This window comes from Phyllostomus hastatus, unplaced genomic scaffold, assembly GCF_019186645.2.
Source record: "Phyllostomus hastatus isolate PE091 unplaced genomic scaffold, TTU_PhHast_1.1 phas_contig_17, whole genome shotgun sequence".
In the NCBI taxonomy this organism is placed as follows: Eukaryota; Metazoa; Chordata; class Mammalia; order Chiroptera; family Phyllostomidae; genus Phyllostomus; species Phyllostomus hastatus.
Window position 1 is genome coordinate 319,436 of NW_025333664.1, and position 20,580 is coordinate 340,015.

Consider the following 20,580-nt stretch of genomic DNA (forward strand, 5'->3'; position numbering starts at 1 on the left):
TGGGACGGGCGGGGATGGGGGGTGTCTGCGAGCCGAGGACCCGCGAGGGCCGCCGGCCGCCGGCAGGAGCTGGAGAGTCTGGGATGCGTCTTCCCTCCGAGTCGTCCGCGGCACGGACCCTGCCGACACCTGGGTCTGGGGTCCGGGCCTCCAGGCGATGCCAGAGCCCAGCCCTGAGTCCTGTTGTCCGAGCCACTTGTCCGCGGCGCCTCCTCGCGCCCGGGAAACGGAGGCCAGCCGGGCGGCGAGAGCACCAGCCCACGGGCTGGGACTGCGCGGTGGGAGGGGCACCAGGTCGGGGGGAGCTTCCGCGGCCGCATGGCTTCACCGGTGCGACCTGGGGGCGCCGGTCCGTTCTGGCGCCGGGCTGCCGGCGGGAGGTTTGGCCGGCGCGGACGGCGGCTCGCACCCTGCCGCTCGCGGGCTTTCTGTGGGAAACCCTCCTTTTCTGTCCGCTCGTCTGTAAGGGCGCCCCTTCGGGGGTGCGGGGCGAGGACTCGGGTCAGCTCCCTGGGTCTTCCGTTCGGGTGAGCACTTCGCTTCGGCTGCTGACGGGCGTCTTCCCTGCTCCCGGGATGTTTGCCGTGTGCTCGGCGACTGCGTGGTGGGTGTGGGCTTCTGTCCAGAAACCCGGGCCCGAGCCTCGCGCCAGAGCCACCCTCCCCGTCCCGATCGCGGTGGCGGCTGGGCCCCCGGGGGCCGCGCGCCCTGCGCCGCGGACGGGCCGCCTTCCTCCCGGGCACGCCGCCCGACCGCCGGGCGCGCCGTGTCGGCCGCGAGTGGGTGACTGTCCCTTCCTGTCCCCGCAGAGTCTGTAGGAGCGGCGGCACCCCGGCGTCCCCATGAACAACCGGAAGGAAGACATGGAGATCGCGTCCCACTACCGGCACCTGCTGCGGGAGCTGGACCAGCAGCGGCAGCACGGCGTGCTGTGCGACGTGTGTGTGGTGGTCGAGGGCAAGGTCTTCAAGGCCCACAAGAACGTGCTGCTGGGCAGCAGCCGCTACTTCAAGACGCTGTACTGCCAGGTGCAGAAGACGTCCGAGCCGGCCACCGTCACGCACCTGGACATCGTCACGGCCCAGGGCTTCAAGGCCATCATCGACTTCATGTACTCGGCCCACCTGGCGCTCACCAGCCGGAACGTCATCGAGGTGATGTCCGCGGCCAGCTTCCTGCAGATGACGGACATCGTGCAGGCCTGCCACGACTTCATCAAGGCCGCGCTGGACATCAGCATCAAGCCGGACGCCTCGGACGAGCTCGCGGAGTTCGAGATGGGCGCCCCCCCGGGCGGCGGCGCCGACGCCCTCATCTCCGCCGTCATGGCCGGGAGGAGCATCTCCCCGTGGCTGGCGCGGCGCGCGAGCCCCACCAACTCCTCCGGGGACTCGGCCATCGCCAGCTGCCACGAGGGGGGCAGCAGCTACGGCAAGGAGGACCCGGAGCCCAGGGCCGAGGGCCCCGACGACCTGGGCGTGCAGGCGCTGTGGCCGGGCGACGGGGGCTACGGGCCGCTGCGCATCAAGGAGGAGCAGATCTCGCCGCCTCATTACGGGGGCGGCGAGCCGCCCTCCGCCCGGGACGGGGCGCCGCAGAACTCTTTCCCCGAGCAGGCCGGAGCAGACGGCTGGCAGCCCACCGGCCGGAGGAAGAACCGGAAGAACAAGGAGACGGTCCGGCACATCACGCAGCAGGTGGAGGACGAGAGCCGGGCCGGCTCCCCGGTGCCGTCCTTCCTGCCCACGTCCGGGTGGCCGTTCAACATCCGAGACTCAAGTAAGCCTTTCCTCTGGTCCGGGCGGGGCCCCGGTGCTGCTCGGGGGGTGGGGGTGGGGGGGCCGTGGCGGCACACGGCGCGGCGTAGACAGAGCGACCCGCTGCCGGGCTCACGCTGGTGGCCTTCCCTCGTGTGCTTTTCTCGTGGCCTCTGGGCTCACCACACCGTGCGGGGCCCTGGGCTTCCTGTGTCCCTGGTTCTCACCCTCTGTCTGATACTTTGCACCATCCGATACTTTGTATCCATCTCCGGGGAGTAAACTGGGAAGAAGTCAATGTTCACTCACCGTCCAGGACTCTTTCTGGAGGTGGTGACAGTCACATTGAGCTTTTCTCGGGGGCAGACGGGCGAACAAGCACCCTGGGGCGTCTGGGGCTGTGGGTAGGGCTCAGGGACCACCCGGCATCGGTCCGGGCCAGGACAGAGGCCTCTCAGGGAGTGGTCTGCGTGGAGGACCCTGTCCAGAGAGAAGGTAGGAAGTCAGCGAGTGAGTGGACGGAAGTGGACAGAAGGCAGCAAACTGTGGGGCGCTGAACCCTGGAAAATGTCACAAGTACGAAGCATGCTGCATGCTGGTGGGGCACCCGCTGCCCTGCCGGGAAGGCTTCCCGGGGTCCCTGGGGAGCCCTGTTCCTGCTCTCCTCACCGGGAAGGGCGCGCCCGGCCCCCTGCGCCGTGGCTTTTGCTGCTGTCGTGAAATACACACACCGTCCACTCTGCCCCGGAACCATTCCCAAGTGTACCGTGGGGGGGCATCTCTAACTCATCTCCCAGAGTTTCCCTCTATCCCCTGACTGCAACTCTGGATCCACCGAACAGCAGAACCCGGGAGACACTGTGGTGGGGAGGAGTCTTCGCTGCTCCTGTGTCCCACGGTTCCTGTGTGTGTGTGTGTGTGTGTGTGTGTGTGTGTGTTCATGGCTGGCCAGGGTCCCTTAGCCGGGCGGGCGGGGAGACTGCCCGGGGATCCCGAGACCTCCTCAGCACCCCGGCTTCCCCACCCACCGGCTGCCAGTCACCACTCACCCCCGGGGGTGACTCCCAAGTACGACTGCCGACCTGGCAGCTGTCCCCAGGAGGCTGCCCCCCGGAGCCGCGGGAGCTGGACTGCACTGGGTCAGAGGAAGCCGGGGTGTCTGAGCGGATGGAAAAGCCCCCTGTCCCCCTGCTAGCTGTCGGCCGGGAGAGGGACAGCGGTGTCCCCGTCGGCTCCTGACTCTGGTTAGAGTCGTCCGCCGGCTCTGACGAGAGCCTGGCCCGCGGCGCTCCGTGGTGAGAGACCAGGACAGAGGCCCCGGGCCGAGGCGGCCGGGGCGGTCAGCGCAGAGTGCCCGCTCCTCCGCCCTGGTGGCCCGTCACCCGTGGGCGGCGACGCTGGGGGCCTTGAGACGGGCGAGTCCACGGACACGCCGAGAGGCAGCGGCCTTCCCCAGCCGTGGGCCTGCGGGTCTGAATGCCCCCGCCGAGCAGAAGGTGTTTTTAGACTCCAACAAGTGAGCTCTGCCTCGCACTCTGAAATCCCTCGGTTTCCCGGGCAACCGTCAGCCGCTCCCGCTCGGGGGCTCCGAGTTGCTAAGACAAGGGCGCGCAGCTGTGAGCTCGCGTGGGGCGGTCTGCCCGCTCCCGCCGCCCACCCAGCGCCCCTGCGCCCCTCCGCCCCGGGGTCCGGGAGCCTGAGGTGGGCTCCCCGGTGCAGGTCGCTTCGCTTTTATCCAGGGCTTACTGCGTCTCGGAGAGCAGGGCGTTCCAGCCCAGCCCGCTGATGGGCGGGGGCGCCCTTTCCCAACAGGGACGTGTCTCGGGGTCACCGCACGTGGTTTGGGGTGCCGGACAGGGATCTGGCGTCCGCTCCTGCAGGCCGCCTGCCCGCTCTGACCCCTGGGTGTCCCGCCTCCGCCGCGGTGACCCTGGGGCCCGTCAGCGTTTGCAGTGCTTTCTCTCGAGTGAAACGCGAGTGCACCCTCCCCTGGCAGCTTCCCGGGAACCACGCCCACGGGAACCACGTCCAGCCGTGGCCTCTCACTGGTGTGACAGGTCGGGCCGTGCGGGGACGTGTGCCCACCGTGGTGGCCGGGGGCAGGGGCGGGCAGACCTCGTGTCCGGCCTGCGTGTCCCCCCGTCCTCCCTGCGTCCAGCCGCACCCCACCTGGGACTCCACGTGCGGAGGGGCGCCTGCCAGCAGGCGGGGCGGTGCGGTCCACGGCGCGCACCCTGCGGGTCGTGGTGCCTGTTCCGCCGACTGAACACACCCTGGCGTTTGTTGGTCCGGCCTCTGGTCCCCAGACGGGGCGCCCCGGCCAGGGCCGGCCATCCTGACCTGGCTTCAGCTCCCGTGGACGCCGCTGGCCGGTCTGTTCGAGTTTTCCTTTCTCCACGCGAACTCCTGGGAGCGGAGCGTCCGGGCCAGACTCTCCCCGGAGTGGCCGCCGCCCCCGTCCCGTGACCGCGGGCACTCCGGCTCGCTGCCCCGCATCCCCAGCCTCACTGCCCCTCGTCTGTCCCTGTGAGTGAGGCCACCAGGGGGAGTTCGGGTGTTCGACACTCGTCTCACCCCTGGGGTCAGAAGGGAGACCGTTTCCACCGCCAGGGACGGTCCCTCCTGCCCTGCGGCCAGCGCCGCCCCCACCCCACGGGCCCCTCCGGGACCATCGCCAGAGCAGCCAACTTGAGAACTACGAGCAAAAGAGCATCATTTTGAGACGATTATGGATTAATAATCCGCTGTGTGCATTTTTAAATTTTTTTAATTTATTGAATTTAGAGAGAGGAAGGGAGACAGAGAGAGATGGATTTGTTGTGACTTATTAAGGATTCACCAGTTGATTCTTGTATCTGCCCTGACCGGCAATTGAACCTGAAACCTTGGTGTACTGGGACGATGCTCTAACCCACTGAGCAGTCCAGCCAGGACTACGTTAATAGTCAGTTGTAAGAAATAACACAGAGCGGCCCCGGCTGGTGCGGCTCAGTGGACTGAGCGCCGGCCTGCAAACCAAAGCGTCACCGGTTCGATTCCCAGTCAGGGCACGTGCCTGGGCTTTGGGCCAGGTCCCCAGTAGGGGGCGTGTGAGAGGCAACCACACAAGGATGTTTCTCTCCCTCTCTTTTCCCCTCCCTCTCTCTCTCTCTCTAAATAAATAAATAAATAAATAAAATCTTAAAAACAAGCCAAAACAGCAGGACACTATGTAGCGGTTCAGAGGAAGGCGGTTCTGAAACCCAAGCATGGATGACCCCCGAGGTCGTGATGCTCAGTGACACAAAGGGACAAGGACGTGTGGTTCGGCCCAGAGGAGGCCCCGAAAGGAGCCGAGGTCGCAGAGGCAGGGAGTGGGACGCCGGGCGCCAGGGGCGGGGGGAGGCGCTGCGGCTGAGGGTCTAGGGGCAGCACATCAGTTTCCCAGCGCCAGAAAGTCCTGGACGGGACAGCGTGTCCGGAGCCGGGCAGGCGGGAGGGCCGCGGGGCCGCGCGGGCTCCCTGAGCGGGGGTGCATGTGAGCACGTGTGGGCACGTGTGGGCACGTGTGGGCCGCACCGCTCACAGTCCCCGAGGGTTCCCGACGGTCTCAGCTGCTGCCGGATGGCGGCCCAGTGCCGGCCCCTGCGCGGTTTGCACGGAAGGTCGAACTCTGCGCGCGGACCGGCCGCGATGTGGGTACTGCCTGCAACTTCCTGTTCTGCCTGCAGAGCTTCGTTTTCCACGCCGCTGCCTCCAATTCCTCTTTCTGGACGCAGGCTGCGACCCGGGGCGGGGGCCCTGGCGCCGCCCAGGTCACTGGGCCGTCTGCACGCTGCCCCGGGCCCAGCCCGCCGGCGCCCCTGCCCCCTCCGGTGGGCAGGCCTCAGACGCTCCTCCTCTGGACGCCTTCGCTCTGCGTTCTCGTTGGCAGCGAGAAGCGCCCGGTGGGGGGGGCGCCCCTCGGGGTGGTGACCGTGCCTCCCTGATGTCAGGGGGCAGCCGGGGCCCTGCGGCGCTCGTCTGTCACCCTGCGAATCCCGAGCCTTCAGGGAGGACCGGTTGCTCCGAGGTTTCGTCTGAGCCGCGTCATCCTTACTTACCTTAGGAGGCGGCGATCAGTGTTCCTCCCGGCCTGCGGGACGTGCCCGTGACCTGGGTGCCCGGCGGGGGGACGCCAGGGCTCTGGCCACGCAGCTGCAGGTGGGCTTGTTTCATGGCAGGGGGTCGGCAGACGCCGGGATGTTCCCATGAGCCTTGTGACCACACCCCGGGCTGCAGGGCCCTGCTCTGCGTCCTCTCGAGGTCGCTGAGGCCGGCGGTGGGTGTTCCCTGGGGGGCTGCGCGGTGTCCCGGAGGCGGCAGACTCGCCACAGCCTGGGCTGCGCGCCTGGGGGCAGGGCCCCCGCCTGAGGCCTTGGCCGGGACTCCCCCAGGTCCGGGGCTGTGTCTTTGACCTTGGGCACAGGGTGGGGGGACCTTCCAGGCAGCGGGCGGTCCGGAGGCTCACCGCCCTCGCTCGCCCCTTCCCCGCCCGGAGAGCCTCGAAGTGACCCGCCCGTCTGCTTCCCCCCCCAGATTCGGACTTGACCGTCACCGAGGCCGGCAGCTCTGACAGCCGAGGGGAGAGGGCCGACCTCTACGGCCCGGGGGACGAGGGCCTCCTGGGGGCCGAAGCCAGCTACCTGGGCCCGCCGCTCACCCCGGACAAGGAGGAGGCCCTGCAGCAGGCCACCGCGGTGGCCAACCTGCGAGCGGCGCTCATGAGCAAGAACAGCCTGCTGTCGCTCAAGGCGGACGTGCTGGGGGACGACAGCTCCCTGCTGCTGGAGTACCTGCCCAAGGGCGCCCACTCCCTGTCCCGTAAGTGCCGGCCCGCGGCCGCCCCGCCCTGGTTCTGAGCGGGGGAGGAGCAGGGGGCAGAGCGGGAGGCGGGCCCCATGCCGGGCGTGGCTCCGGCCGTTGGCTGTGGGTCTCGGCGGCGCCTCAGCCCCCCGAGGCCTGTCGGGGAGGCGGTGTGGTCCTCAGGGCGAGGGGTGGGGGGCAGCTGTTTCCTACTGACAGTCGAGGCCGCATGGCTGCTGGAGCTCAGAGGTGCCCAGGGTTAGTGTCCGGGGTCAGGGCCCGGCCGGGACGGGGCGCCTGCCTGAGTCAGGACCGTGGGCCAAGGGGACGGGACTCGGGGCGCCCTCTGTGGGCACCTGCCCGGCACCCCCCCGGCCCCGCCTCTGCACTGAGACCCCTTCCTCGTGGGGAGAGTTGGGAGGCGGCTGGAACCAGGGCGCATGCCCCGGCTTTGTCTGCTCGAGACGGTGCCGGTTGCTCCGGGACCCGGACCAAGGGGTTGGATGCCGCGTTGGCGCCATCAGGGCCTCCCGCATTTGCGTCACCAAATTCCAGTGGCTCCGAGCGGCTGACTGGCTGGGGCCCGGGGCGCCCTCCCGACACACACAGGGCGGTGGCTCGTCCGGGTCCCCACGCACGAGCCCACCGCGTGCCCGCCTGTGAGCAGGCCGCCGCCCACGTCACGGGTGCCCTGAGGAGCCGTCGTGGGGGCACGGGTGGCAAGGAGCGGTCACCAGGGAGAAGAGACGCCTGGAGTCTGGGTGGTGGCCAGTGGGGTGGGAGCCAGCAGGGGCCCCCTTGCCCTGCAGGGGGATGGGACACACCACAGAGGGGAGGAGCCGAGTGTGGAGAGGGTGCGAGGCGCCCGGCCCAGCGGCCCCTGGCCTGAGTGTGTTGTGTGCAGGGGCCTGAGGGGCAGGGGGTGTGCGGGGCGGGGGGGGGGCCCGCCCCACGGGGCGAAGGGAGAGCCACCGGTGTCCTGGGTGTTGGGGACCTGGGACGTGTGTCTTCGTGTTCACCTTTACTCTGAAAACCGGTATCTTTGTAACTTAGTTGTCACGATCTCTGAGGTGTTCACCACGGTTCTGTGCTGGGGTGATGGGAGCTGCCACGGCTGAGAAAGGCTAAAACCAACATGGCGTCCCCTTACTTTGCTGAATCGAGAGCGACTGCCCGGCCGGACGCAGGGTCGGGGGCTGGGGCTTGGCTGCGGGTCAGACCAGGGCTGCTGGGCGCGGGTTCGGGCGTGCCTTCAAAACCATGCCCAGCCTCGTTTTCTGCGTCTGAGAAATGGGCGTAGCGTGTCTTGCCCACTTACTGCGAGTTTAAAACAGAACAGTGTTTGCGACACGGCCAGCACCTAAGCCAGGCACTGGGATCAACCCCCCGCGTGTCCGTCCCGCCCCCTCCGATTTGTGCGGAGCCTGGGACTGTTACAGGAGACGGCCCTAAGGCATCTGGGCGTCTGGAATCGACCGTCTGCGGGGCCGGCAGCTGGACATGCAGCCGACGGGACAATGGACACATTTTGTGGGTGACAAAGGGCAGGTTGGGAAGCCACCGGGCATGTTTGGCTGTGGAGAGGCCGGGGCCTCGGGCACGCTCTGCTGTCCGCACTCCTCAGCTTCTGCCCCCCGCCCCCCTCCCCGCCCCCACCCCCCCAGGTCCCGTCTCCTCCCAGCTGCTCCGAGGGGGCCGGTCCGCACTTGGGACGGTGACAGCGGTCTGTGCTGCCCCCACGTGGCCGGTCTGTTCTCGACACCAAGAGTGACGCACGGGGGTGATTTGTGGCTTTTTCTACCGTCTCCGTGTCTGGCAGCCTTTGCCCCCAGCGTGGGCTTTGCCACGTCCCGACAGGGCCGAGGAGGGGTCCTCAAGCCCCCAAACGCCAGGTTCACCGCCTTCGGCCCAGCAGGGCGGCCGCGTGCCCGTCTGCCGGCTCTGGGACGAGGCGCTGTGTCTGGAGGCTGCCGCAGCAGACCTCATGCAGGCCACGGCGTGAGGGCCGTGTCCCGGCTTTTAAAAAGGGGGCCAGGAGCCGTCCCCGGATGGGGTGGAGCCCGCTTCTGGAGAAGGGGCCGGCCGGACACCGGACACCGGGACCCGCATCTCAGACCCTTTCTCAGGGCCGGGGGCACGGGCTCTGCGTCTTCACGACTTGTTTTGACTTTCTGGGCTACGGCCCCTGGGAGGGAGACCCCGCCCCGGACCGGCGGTGCTCGGGGGCGGCGGGACCCAGGCTTCGTCCCACGTGGCGCCCCGCTCACCACTGGGAGGTGGAGGACGGCGCTTCCGGAACTCTCTAAGCCCCACCAGCTGCTGCTTGTCCCCCCCCCCGGCTGAGACTCATCTCCTGGCTTCCCGGGGCCTGGCCCCGGCCCGCGTCACCGGGGGGACGAGGTCACAGAGCAGCCACTCCGCCCTCCCCTCGGCCCGGACGCCCACCTGAGACCCGGGACCCGCCGGCCGCGTCCTGCCCTTGTGCGCACAGGTGGGCGTACGGGCGCCGAGCCCCGCCACGCTCAGGAGGACGCCGTTGGCAGCCTTTGCGCTGACGACGGTCTCGCATGCATGAAGTCAGACTGGTCGTCGTCCTGGAATGCAGACGCTTCTCGGGGGAACTTTCCCCAAGAGAAAGGCGGCCCTCGCCGCTCAGGGGCCGCGGCGGGTCCAGGGCAGCAGGCCCCGCAGCCAGCAGCCGGCCGGCACAGCTGGGTCCGCGCGGACCGGCGGCGGCTCGGGACCTCGGACACGCGCTGCCCGCGTCTCGCACAGAGGGAGGCCTGGCCGGTCCCCGCCCGCCTCCCCGAGGAAGAGGCACCTTTGAGGAGAGCCGACCACGGACTCCGGACTCCGGGGTCAGTCTCCGCGGCCCCCGCTAACAGGACGGCGTGGGGGGGACGCGGGCCTCTCTCGCCCGCCCGCTCGCTGGCGGCTACCCGCAGCCGTCCCTTCCACACCCCCGACGGGTCCTCCTGCAGGTGGCCGGACGGGCCCGGTGAGTACGGGGTGCAGCGCAGTCTGCTCTGCTCACACAGCCTCTCGATTCTGCTGCGCCCCGGCGGCGTGTGGCCGCCTGCCCCTTGGTGCAGGTCGGCGCCCAGCGGAGCCGCAAGGCCTCCTCGGGGTTTCCACCGGCCGGCGCCGGGCGCGCCCAGAGTCCTGTGGCCCCGACGGCTCTACCTGAGGTCGGCACAGGCCCAGGGGACAGCGCCCCACGGAAACCAGCGCCTCCGTGCGGGAGCAGACGTCTGCCGCAGCCCGGCCTGCGGCGCAGGCCCCAGCGGCCCCTGGCCGAGGGACTGGGACCAGGCGTCCTTTATGTCTTTGAGGCGGTCACCTGGAGTCCTCCGCGGGCGGCCAGGCGGAGGCGTTTCGGCGCCCACCCGGCGGGCAGCTGCCCTCCAGTAGCAGCTGGGCAGGGAAGCACTCCGCCCTCCGCAGGGGTAGGGGCCCGATGGCTCTGACCCCGTTACCTTCTGGAAAGATCCGAGGACGAGGCCCAGCGCCGCTCCCCCCCACCGCCCCATGCGCGTCTCTCTGTCAGGGTGAAGGACCAGCCGCGGACGAGCGTCGCCCAGACTGTGCGCTCTCGTCCCCTCCCTGGACGCTGGTTCTCCAGGCCGCCGGCCACGCAGGGCAGGTGGCCGCACGGTGGGCTCCCGGCCCCCAGCGGGAGGGAGGGAGGGAGGAGGGACGCACGTGACCGGCGCCAGGTTCTGGTGCGTGTTCCCGCGGGCAGGGGCTGGGCTTCTGGGCCAGACCTGCCTCCCCCCCCACCCCAGTCTGAGAGGCTACCCCGACCCCGGCCGCCGGGGCGTGGTCCGCCCGCAGGCCCTGCGCCTCCCCTGCGTCAGCAGACCAGTTCCCGTGGCGGAGGGAAGTGGGGTTCTCGGAGAGGCTCAGGATGTTGTTGCCAAGGCAACTGGCTCCAGCATCTCCCGGAGCTGAAAGACGGGTCAGTGGGTGCCCCTCGCCCTTCGGAAAGGTCCTGGTTCTGTGCTCGGCCGTTGGCATCTGAACGGCACTTCTAGAGACTTCCTCTCCTTTCCTTGTTGTCAGGGTCGGCCTTGGCACCGTGAGGTCGCTGTGGCGGGAGGAGCCCGGGCGGAGGGGTCGCTGACTCCACGGCCGCCCTGCCCGCCAGCTCTGTGCTGACCGCGGGCCCTGCGGCCGCGGCTGCCCGCTCGCTGGGGGAACTGGCCCCCCACAGACCCGAACTCTGGTGCCGCTCTCTGCACCGCGGGGCTGAGAGCTTCAGTTCCATTTCCAAATCAATTAGAAAATGTTAAACAGGTCCCATCGCACCTAGAAGAAGCAGGTCTGTGCCGGGTGGCAAAACAAGAACAGGTGCAAGGAGCGTTTTTAGGACAAATGCTGTTTGATTCTGTTCTCACGCCCAACACTGTTCCCCGGAGAGGTGCACGGTCCCCCGGCACACGGGGTCTCCGCGGGGCCATCTCTGAGCTTCACCTCCCGTCTCTCGTTTCCACTGGACTTCTCACGGAGACACCGGTGCTCAGGGGTTGGTTGCAGGAGGGTCTAGTTGTCCTTGTTGATTATGAAAACGTAACACTGACCTTCCTTCCACACCCAGGGTTTAGATAATGAGGGTCGGCCGGTCCTTCCCTGGGGTCCACTGGCTGCCACAGACCTGCCTCGGGTTGACCTTGGCTTTCACGGAACGGGGACGGGCAGCCTCACACGCTTGGGTACGTGCGTGTGTGCGCGTGCGCACGTGTGTGTGTTAATGGAGACTCCCCACACCCTGGCGGATGTTCGTTTACTCGTTTCCCCGGCATTTGGAGTCAAGGATTCCGTTTTGGTCACGGTCCATGCTGGCAGCGTCACGTGACTCGGGTGCGAAAGAAAACACATTCCTTCGTTGTACAGAAAACTCTGGGAACCTGCAGCTTCGACCAGGACCGGGGTGCGCTGGGCTTGCCCTCGGGGCAGAACGGCCCTCCCTGGCCCACTCGGGCTCTGGGGCGGGGGAGCCGCCGGCACCGGTGGGGCTGGAAGGTGGCGGTCGCGGGGGACGTGCGGGGCTCCCCCAGAGTTCCCTCGGGCACGTTCCCCGAACGCTGGAGCCGGAAACAGGCTGGGCCGAGAGGAGCCGGTTGCGCGCCAAGAGAGCGGCGAAGTCTGCCAACCGGCAGAGCCAAACGCTGTCACACTCACTCATCGGAGGGGCCTGGAAGACTCGCGTCACCCACACCCTCGAGGAGACGGCGGACCAGGCGCATGGGGAGATGGGGCGTTCCGAGGGGGCTGGGCGCTCGCAGGCACAGCGAGGTGAACATCCCGGGGCTGGGAACACAGGATCCGGAGTTGAGAGCTCCTCGGTGGTTCAGCGGCCGGCCGTCCCGGCACGAGAGGGGGCGAGTGAGTGGACAGGAAGACGAGGCGAAGGCCACACTGCGCGCCGAGGAGGCTCGGGGGGAAGGAGAGTGAGGAATGGGGGAGGGAGGCAGTGCACACGCTGGGGTGTTTCCTGCACGTGCGGCCGGAGCCCCGGGCCGCGGAGGGGCGGGGCGGGGGGCGGGGAGACGACCGCCCAGATTTCCCCAAGCAGATGAAAGACGCCAGCCTAGAGTTTTGACAACCTGTATAAGCCCAGTGCAGCATGGAAACCAAAATAGAACACCAATATCAACAACAACAGATCAATATCCGGGCACATTACGGTCAGACTGTGGAAAACCGAGGACAAAGGGGAAGGTCTCAGAAGCGGCCAGGGGAGACGTCTCCTTCCAGAGCCGCAGACGGAGGGCCGACTTCCAGCAGAAGCTGCAGAAGCGCCAGCCGGGGCAGGGCGGCAACAAAGTTGCCAGCCGGGGAGCCCGTACCCAGCAGAAGCGTCCTCCGGACGTCCGGGCGGCAGGGAGACACCGCGGACAAACAAGCACAAGCGAGGGAACTCGTGGCCGCGGACCAGAAGCAGGGACAGCGGCCTGAGGCCGGGGGTCGTGCCCCAGACAGAAGCACAGACGGATGACGGGCCCCGGGGCCCCGGGGAGGGGCGTCTGTCTGGGCGACGAGCGGAAACAGTTTGCGGCAGGGGTTCCGGTGGGTTCCGTCCCACAGACGGGAGTGAGGCACGTGACAGTAGCAGCTCAAAGGTGAGGCAGGGCAGTGGAGCCACCTGCCGGCTGCCCGACCAGGTGTGCAGGAGGCCGCGGCGCAGGGAGCTCCGGGGTGCGTGCCTGGTGGGGCCCCGGCAGACCCGGCCGGCGGTCCCGCTGTCCCGTGCTGGGGAGCCCGGGGCTCTGGTTGCTGGATGGCCTAGATGCTCGGCTGTGGAGGGCCTCTGGGTCCCCGGCTCTGTGGCATGGTGGGCGGCCCAGGGCTGGGGGTGTGGAGCTCACGGACACCAGCTGGTCATTCCTCCAGCTGGCTCCCCTGCGGGAAGGGCCCAGCCCCTGGTCACCCCTGCCCTCCTGGGCTGTGACTCTGTGGCTTTTGTCCTCACATCTGCCTCCCTCTCGGCGCCCCCAGGGGTGGTTGTGACTGTGGCCGGGGCCGGCTGGGCATGGACACTTGCACGAGGTCCGAGGGTGCAGCGGGAGGGAGGCCGCCCCCACTCCCGCGGTGTCTGTCCGGCAGCCGCCCCCGACTGGTCCGGCATTCTTGGCCCTCGGTCTGTCCCTGGGCGCTGACGCAGCTGAGGCCCCGGGAAGCTGCCTCCAGGTGCCTGGGGACAGGTGTCCTCTGTCCGGGGGCCCCTCCCGCGCGCAACCGCAGGGTCCAGGCTGCCCTTGGCCATGGCAGAGACCCGGGCGGCATCTGGGGAGCTGGGAGGACGCCGTGCGGGCTCAGGAGGGGGTGACTGTGGTGTGCGGGCCACCCCAGTGCACAGTGGGGCCGACACCTGGGACCCCGAACCCGTAACCGCCACCACGAGGCCACCTGAAGTGTGGAAAGTCAGCACGGGCGGAGGCTGCTGGCTGCGCATTCGGGGTGGATCCCGCCTCCACTCCCTGGCCTGCGGAGGTGGAGGGGCTGCTGGCCGCTGGGCCTGGGCGGCAGGGGCCGTGGCCGTGGCTGTGAGGTTCAGGGCTGTCCTCCGGCGCTTCCCCCCACATGTGCACACGGCGTCCCCGCCTCAGCCGCAGGCGTGGGCGTCCCCGCGTCTCAGACACGGACGGAAGGTGTCCGCTGGGTCTGAGCAGTGGGCGCGGCTGCCTCTGGCCTTCAGCCTGACCCGCCCTGTGCTCCCTTCCAGTCAACGAGTTCACGGTCATCAGGAAGAAGTTCAAGTGCCCCTACTGCAGCTTCTCGGCCATGCACCAGTGCATCCTCAAGCGCCACATGCGCTCCCACACGGGCGAGCGGCCCTACCCCTGCGAGATCTGCGGGAAGAAGTTCACGCGGCGCGAGCACATGAAGCGGCACACGCTGGTGAGCGCCGGGCGGGGCGCGCGGCTGGGGGTCAGGGGTCGTCGTCGGGGAGGCGGGGCTCGGGGGTGGGGAGGAGCCCCGCAGGCAGCCCTGAAGTGGGGTCCACTCACCCCACATTCCCTGGTTCCGCCCCCCAGGCCTGGGCACAGAGGTGGGGGCCACATCACTCCCCGGGTTCCCCTTCTTCCCTTCGGGCCCTGGGCGGCACCGGGCCTGGGCAACGCTTCCACCCCTGCCGGGACCCCTGCCCTTGGCCCCCCGGGTCCTGCCACGTCCTCACTTCCTCTGTGCCCTGCCCCGGAGTCACATGGGGCCCCAGCTCGCTCCCTGCACCCTTGCCACGGGCCCCTCCCGTCCTGCGGGAGCCCAGCCGGCCGCTGTCAGGCTGGGCGTTGAGTGGTGGGTTTGCGTGGCCAGGGCCTGAAAAGCTCATCCTTGGAATGGGGGCAGCTCCCTAAAAGCAGGCAGGGTGAGGGGCCTCTGGGGTGGGGGGAGATGAGCTAGGCCCGGTGGCTCAGGCTGAGGGGCCGACCGGGGGTGCATGCGGAATCTGAGTGAGTCCCCCCGGCATGTGCACTGGGCCCGTTTGCGGGGGGGGGATGGCCCTGGGCCCGAGTGGAGGTAGGGAGAAGGCATTGGGGTGTTGTCGCTAGTTTGGGACCCTGGGGTTTCCAGAGCCATCCGTGGGGTGCACAGGCCTGGCTGGACACCCATAGCTGACCCGCTGACCATCAGGAGCAGGTGCGCCAGGAGGCGTGGGAGGGCAGAGCCAGCCAGGCCAGTCTGCGGGGGCCACATCGTATGGGCGAGGGGCACCCAAGGGACACAAGGGTGGCAGCTGGGGGGTGAGGCAAGACCTCCAGGCTGGGCCCCTGACAGCAGGGTGACCGCTGGAGTGGGCAGGGCATTGCCATGGGTGTTGGTCCACGTCGTGAGCAGAGCCACCGCCTGTGGGTCAGGGCTCCTGTCGGACCTTCCAGCCCGCCCCTCACGCCGGGCGGCCTTGGTGCTCGTCCAGCCCCTGGGGGTGCTTGTTTGGGGCTAGGACACCTGGGGGAGACCCTTTGAGGTCAGATCACAGAGCTGGAGGGGAGACATTCCAGGAGTGGGCGCCCCAGCCCGGCTGGCTGAGAGACGCCCCAGGAGCCCCAGCCAGCGAGTGCCCCAGAGGGGACACCCGACGGGTGGGCCGTGGCCTTCCCTGCTCCCCAGCCGGGCCCAGACTGGACCTGGGGAGCAAGTGGGTAGGGGCAGGAGCACGAGGCCCACGTGGCGCCCTGACTTTGGAACCCCCCTCTCCAGCTGCGTGTCCCTTTTAGCCAGTGTTTTAGGGGAGAGAGGAAGAGGGAGGGACCTCCTGTCCAAACAGAAGTGAATCTCTTCTTTAAAAAATATTTTATTTCCTTTTAGAGAGCGGGGAAGGGAAGGAGAAAGAGGAGAGAAACATCCATGTGTGGTTGCCTCTCACACCCCACCCCCATCAGGAACCTGGCCCACAACCCAGGCGTTGCCCTGACTGGGAATTGAACCAGCGACCCTTTGGTTCACAGGCCTGTTCTCAATCCACTGAGCCACACCAGCCGGGGCAAGGAGTGCATCTCTTTGTCTGTCACACTAACAAGTGCCGGGAAGTTGTAACAGGGGTGGTTACAATTCACGTTACACCTCCCCCCCTCCCGCCCCCATCCCCCATCCGACAAGTTAGTTTCCGAAGAAGAGTCCCGCGGAAGCAGGAGTGGACGCGGGCCGGACTGTGGGGGCACGGGCTCCGCTGCAGGACGGTCTTCCACGTTGTGCGTGAGAGAGGCTGGGAAAGCCACTTGCCACGGAAGCCCGGATGCGTGAAAATCCACAGTAATGGTCTGGAGCGAAGGAGAGCGCCTCTAATTTGGTAGAAAGAGGGAGACTGAGCGGCGACCTCCAAATACCCCTCCTAGGGATCAGAGGAGACGGCTCGCAGAGCCGCCCCGGGAGCCGCTAGCGCAGGACTCGTGGGTCAGGGCGGCTGGGAGGGGCTCCGCGTCCGTGGCACGCCATTCGCCGTAGCGAGCGGCGTTTTTAAGCTCAGTGCCTGGTCGCTGGGAATGCTCCCAATTATTATTATTTTTAAAAGAACTTTAAATTTTATTTGTCAACGACAGTTCATATTTGATTACATTACTATTACTTTGGGTGTTCATTTATTTTGTATTCACGTTAGGTGCTAGAAAACCGTGCTTAGATCGTCACAGGGCACCTCACCCACCGCGGGGGCCGCGTCTCGTCTTCAGCGAAACCACACTCGTGGGTCGGTGGACAGGGACGCCTGCTCGCCCTGGAATTTTATCCCGGGTTCCTGCTTGGGCCTTGGGTGGGGGGGGTCAGAAATCCCGGACCCCCTGGCTGGAGCGTGAGGACTTGTTTTCCTCTGGGGAGCGGATCTGTGTGTTCCTGTTTCATTTCTCGGGGGTCCCTGACCCTGAGGAGGCAGCTGAGTCCCCAAGTCCAGCCTGCAGCTCCGGAGCTGAGCCACGGTTGCCATGGCACCCGCATCCGCCCCTCCCCCGTCCTTCCTTCAGTCCACGCTGGCGGGGAGTGCGGCCATCTGGTCCTGGCCCGAGTGCCCTTGTTGCCCCGGTGTCCTGCTGCAGCCCCCAGCTCCCCCGCGGCCCTTGTCCCTGCCCCGCGCCGCCCACTGCCCCGCCCAGCTGTGCCTGCTCTCGCCTCTGGGCCTTGAGTTTTTGTTCTTCTGTTGGGGGAGGGTCGAGGGAGTTAAAAATGTATTTAAAAATGTATCAGACACACACCCCTGGCTGGTGTGGCTCAGTGGGTTGGGTGCCAGCTGGAGAACTAAGGGGTCACCGGTTCGATTCCCAGTCAGGGCACATGCCTGGGTTAGGGGCCAGGTCCCCAGTTGGGGGTGTGCAAGAGGCAACCACAGTTTGATGTTTCTCTCTTTTTCCCTTCCTTCTCCTCTCTCTAAAAATAAACAAAGTCTTTTTTAAAAAAGTATCGAACAAACAAAAAGACCCAGGAGGGTCCCAGGGACACATGGACCCCGTTTCTGGGATGGGAGCCCGTGGGGCAGCACCCGGCTCCCAGGGTCTCGCCCGGCCTTCCCCAGAAGGTGTGGTGGCCCCAGACCTCACACCTGCTGAAGTGGGGGCGGGGGGGGGCAGCACACATCCGTGCGGTAGGCCTTTCTGGTTTGGGGCTCTGTGGGCAGGCCTGGCGGGAGGGAGGCGGGGCCCCCCAAGGTGGGGGGTGGTTGCGTGCCGGTGGGGGGCGGCGACCCCTGGGCACCGGCCGGCCCCCGCCCCCCCGGCCGGCCGCCCCTCACTGGCCGCGCGGCCCCCGCAGGTGCACAGCAAGGACAAGAAGTACGTCTGCAAGCTCTGCAGCCGCGTGTTCATGTCGGCCGCCAGCGTGGGCATCAAGCACGGCTCACGGCGCCACGGCGTGTGTGCCGACTGCGCGGGCCGCGGCGTGGCCGGCCCGCTGGACGGCGGGGGGGCCGAGGGCTCCCCCGAGCTCTTCGCGGGCGACGGGCCCTACCTGGAGGACCCCGACGACCCCCGAGGGGAGGGCGAGGAGGAGCTGGCGGAGGACGAGGACGATGTGGGCCTGGCCCACGAGGACGCGCTCCTGGGGGACGACAAGGACGAGGAGGGCTCGCCGCAGGGGCCCCCCAGCCCCCCGGGGGGGCCCGACAAGGACTTCGCCTGGATCTCCTAGGCCCCGGGGCCGGGCGCGGTGGGTGAAGGCAGTGCGGCCCCCGCACCTGTGTGCGCGGGGGCTTGGGGGTCTCCCCGCCCGGGGTGGGGCCGCCGACCCCGCGCAGCCCCTCCTCCAGGCCCCCCTTCCCTCTGCTCCCGCCCCTCAGCCGCACCCGAGAAGCCGGCCCTGGGGTCTCAGAAGCGGGTGCAGCCCCGCCGTGGGGGCCCTGGGACCACCAAGTCGGCGGGTGCGGGGCGCGAGGAGAGTCCCAGCAGGTGCGTGTGGGGGAGCGCGGAGCGGGGCCCAGGGTGGGGCCAACGCCGCCTGGGAGTCGAGCGAGGCCCCGAGGTCCAGGTCCCGGAGCTGAGGGGCTCTGCGCCCACCGCAGGGCCTCGGGCCCCCTCCCCTCTGCAGCCCCTCCCCAGCAGCGCGGTCCGGTCGGTCACTGCCTGTCGCCCTTTGCCTTCCAGGCTCCGCCTCCCCCGGGCCCCCGCAGAACCCGGTGTACAGAGAGCCCCGCGGCCCCGCCGCCTCTGGGCTTTGGTGCTCAACACAAAACAGCTGCGGCAGCCCCGCCAGGGCCAGGGGCTCCCAGGTGCTAACTCCTGGCGGAGGCCGCAGTGGCCGGGGGTCCAGCGAGGGCTCCGCCCTCTGTTCTGTGTGCACTTCCTTGGGGAGCCGCGGCGGGCCCGGGCCCGTGGCTCCGCCCACCCGCGCGCCAGGCCCCGCCCGCTGCCCGCCCGCTGCCCGCCCCGGGGGCCCGCCTGCGCTGCTGCTAACTCTGGAGGCGGAGCTGTCGCCTCCGCTCCCGGAGGGGTAACCAAACTTTCTCAGTGGAGCTGAGTTGAGATCACACACGTTTCTGTCGGCGGGCGCTCGCTCTCTCTCTCCCTCTCTCTCCCCCTCCCTCTCTCCCCCCTCCCCCACTCTCTCTCCCTCTCTCTCCCCCGCCCCTCTCTCTCTCCCTCTCTCTCTCTCTCTCTCTCTCTCGCCCCACGAACCGCGCGGAGCCGCCCCTCCCTTCGCTTGGAGCGAGGTCCTCCTGCTGCATTTTCAGTCGCGCCCATGACCTTGTTGTCTTCGCTGCGCGAAAAGCAGGTGCAGCCTGTTGGCCGGCACCCGGCTGCCGGCTGCAGGACAGGCCTCGCCTGTGCTCTTCCTTGTCCGGGCCACCCGGCAACGCGACCCCACACCTCTTACCGCTGAGCTGGGCACCGCCCGCTGCCCTCTGCCCTCCCCCCAGGAGGACTGGAGGGTGCCACAGAGCGCCGTGTCCTTGTCTCCACAGACTCAGAGGCTGTCCCCATGTTTCTTCGTTTTTTATTGGGTCACATCTGTTTTGGCTAGGCGGAAAGCCCTGCGAGCCTTCGTGGGGAGTGGAGGGCGGGGGTGGGGACCCCGGCCTGAGTGGCCTGAGTGGGCGGACGGGACGTGGTGCTTGCTGTCTTTGAAATCCTGCCCCAGGAAGGAGCCTCTGCTTTCGCTTTTACTGATTTTTGAAATAAAATTAGCCACCGCTTCTATCGGTTAGAAGGGGCGCTCTTGAAGGACGTGTGGGCGGGTTGCCCGCACCCACCACCTCCCCCCGCTGGGGCCGCTGCCAGCGCCTCCGCGCGGGCGTCCTTACCGGACACGGCCAGGGTTGGCCAGGGTCGCCCCGGACCCACCGAGCCCTCCACCCTGCCCTCTCTCCCTTGGGAGCGTGGGCCGGGCCATGTGGGGCTTCCGGGCACACCTCCCGCCAGTCACCGCGAGGCCTGGCCCAGCCCCGAGCTGGGCCCTGGGCACTCGTGCCCCCCCCCGCCCCCTTTCTGAACGGACCCCCTTTCTTATCAACACGTTAGGGAACCAGACCTTTGCTGCCAACAGGGGGCTCTGGGCTTTGTGCCGGCCCCGCCTCTCAGGCCGCCCTGCCCACGCCCGGGCCACCTGCCTCCACACTCAGGACGTCCTGCTCTTTCTGACCTGCTCACTGCCCCCGCTGACCGTCGAGGGGCCCGCTGCCCGTGCCACAGGGCCGTCCGTCTGTCCCCTCGAAACCCACACTGGACTGGAAGCCCGGGCTCCCGCTTCCCGCCCCGTGGCGCTCCAGCCGCCGGCAGGCCCGTGCCATGTGCAGGGTGGAGGCGAACCCGTCCTCTCGGGAGGAGTGAAGGGAAAGGCCTGTGTCTCGAAGAGTTTTTTTTATGTGATTGACCCTTTTCGTTTTTTCCAGATCAATGTTTAAACTAATAAATATTTTTTTTATGAAGAGGAAAAACCGTGTAGATTACATTTCACGTCACGTTTTGTGTTTTTCCGTGTGTGTCTGTCTGGAGCTCGGTGTCGGCCGCACCAGCGTGGAGAGCACGGTCCGCTGGGTGTCCCGTCCGTGGGGGCGGGGCGGGGGGCCCGGAGCTCCCGGTCCGAGCGCCGGGCCCCGAGCGGGCAGTGCCTGGACCCCGACCGGGCGTGGGGACAGGGCCGACCCCGCCAGCACTCGGGAGGGACCCGCCCTGAGACACAGCTGCTGCCTCCAAGTTTGCACATCTTTCTTTATAAAAAAAACTGGGAAAACGCAAAACCTGGAACTTTTCGCAATATGACGAAAGACCTTATTTTCGCTCATTCTGTGACACGTGCGCCTTCCTAAAAGCCATACTTAGTGGTTGTGTTCTGCTGTCTTCTATTTCTCCGATCCTGTGCGGTGCTTTGTGACGGCTGGCGGGCAGGGTGCTCTGTGCTTTTCTGAAATATTTATTTTTCTCAACGTGCGTTTCAGCCGGTCAACCGACCGAAACACAGGAAAAGGGCGGTGCTGGAGGACCGCCGACTGTGCACGGACTGTTCCGAACCTGTGTTTGCGTCGGCGGTGCGTCCGCCCTGCGGGGAGGTGTGCTCGCCGCGGCGGGCCCCCGCTGCG

General features: G+C 67.8%; 1 protein-coding gene across 4 annotated transcripts in view; it reads left to right on the forward strand.

The window, feature by feature from the left end:
• The window catches only part of ZBTB46 (zinc finger and BTB domain containing 46), a 33,486-nt gene extending 13,548 nt beyond the window's left edge, over positions 1-19,938 (forward strand). For 3 of the 4 annotated variants that reach the window (XM_045832785.1, XM_045832784.1, XM_045832786.1), the window contains 4 exons: positions 810-1,779; positions 6,315-6,599; positions 13,807-13,982; positions 17,322-19,938. In XM_045832785.1, coding sequence (XP_045688741.1) covers positions 843-1,779; positions 6,315-6,599; positions 13,807-13,982; positions 17,322-17,696 — 1,773 coding nt within the window. In that variant the 5' untranslated portion in view covers positions 810-842 and the 3' untranslated portion in view covers positions 17,697-19,938. Of the gene's footprint in view, positions 1-809; positions 1,780-6,314; positions 6,600-13,806; positions 13,983-15,392; positions 15,653-17,321 lie in introns of those variants that run through there. The other variant, XM_045832787.1, reaches the window with a different exon arrangement.
• Positions 19,939-20,580: the final 642 nt, after the last annotated feature.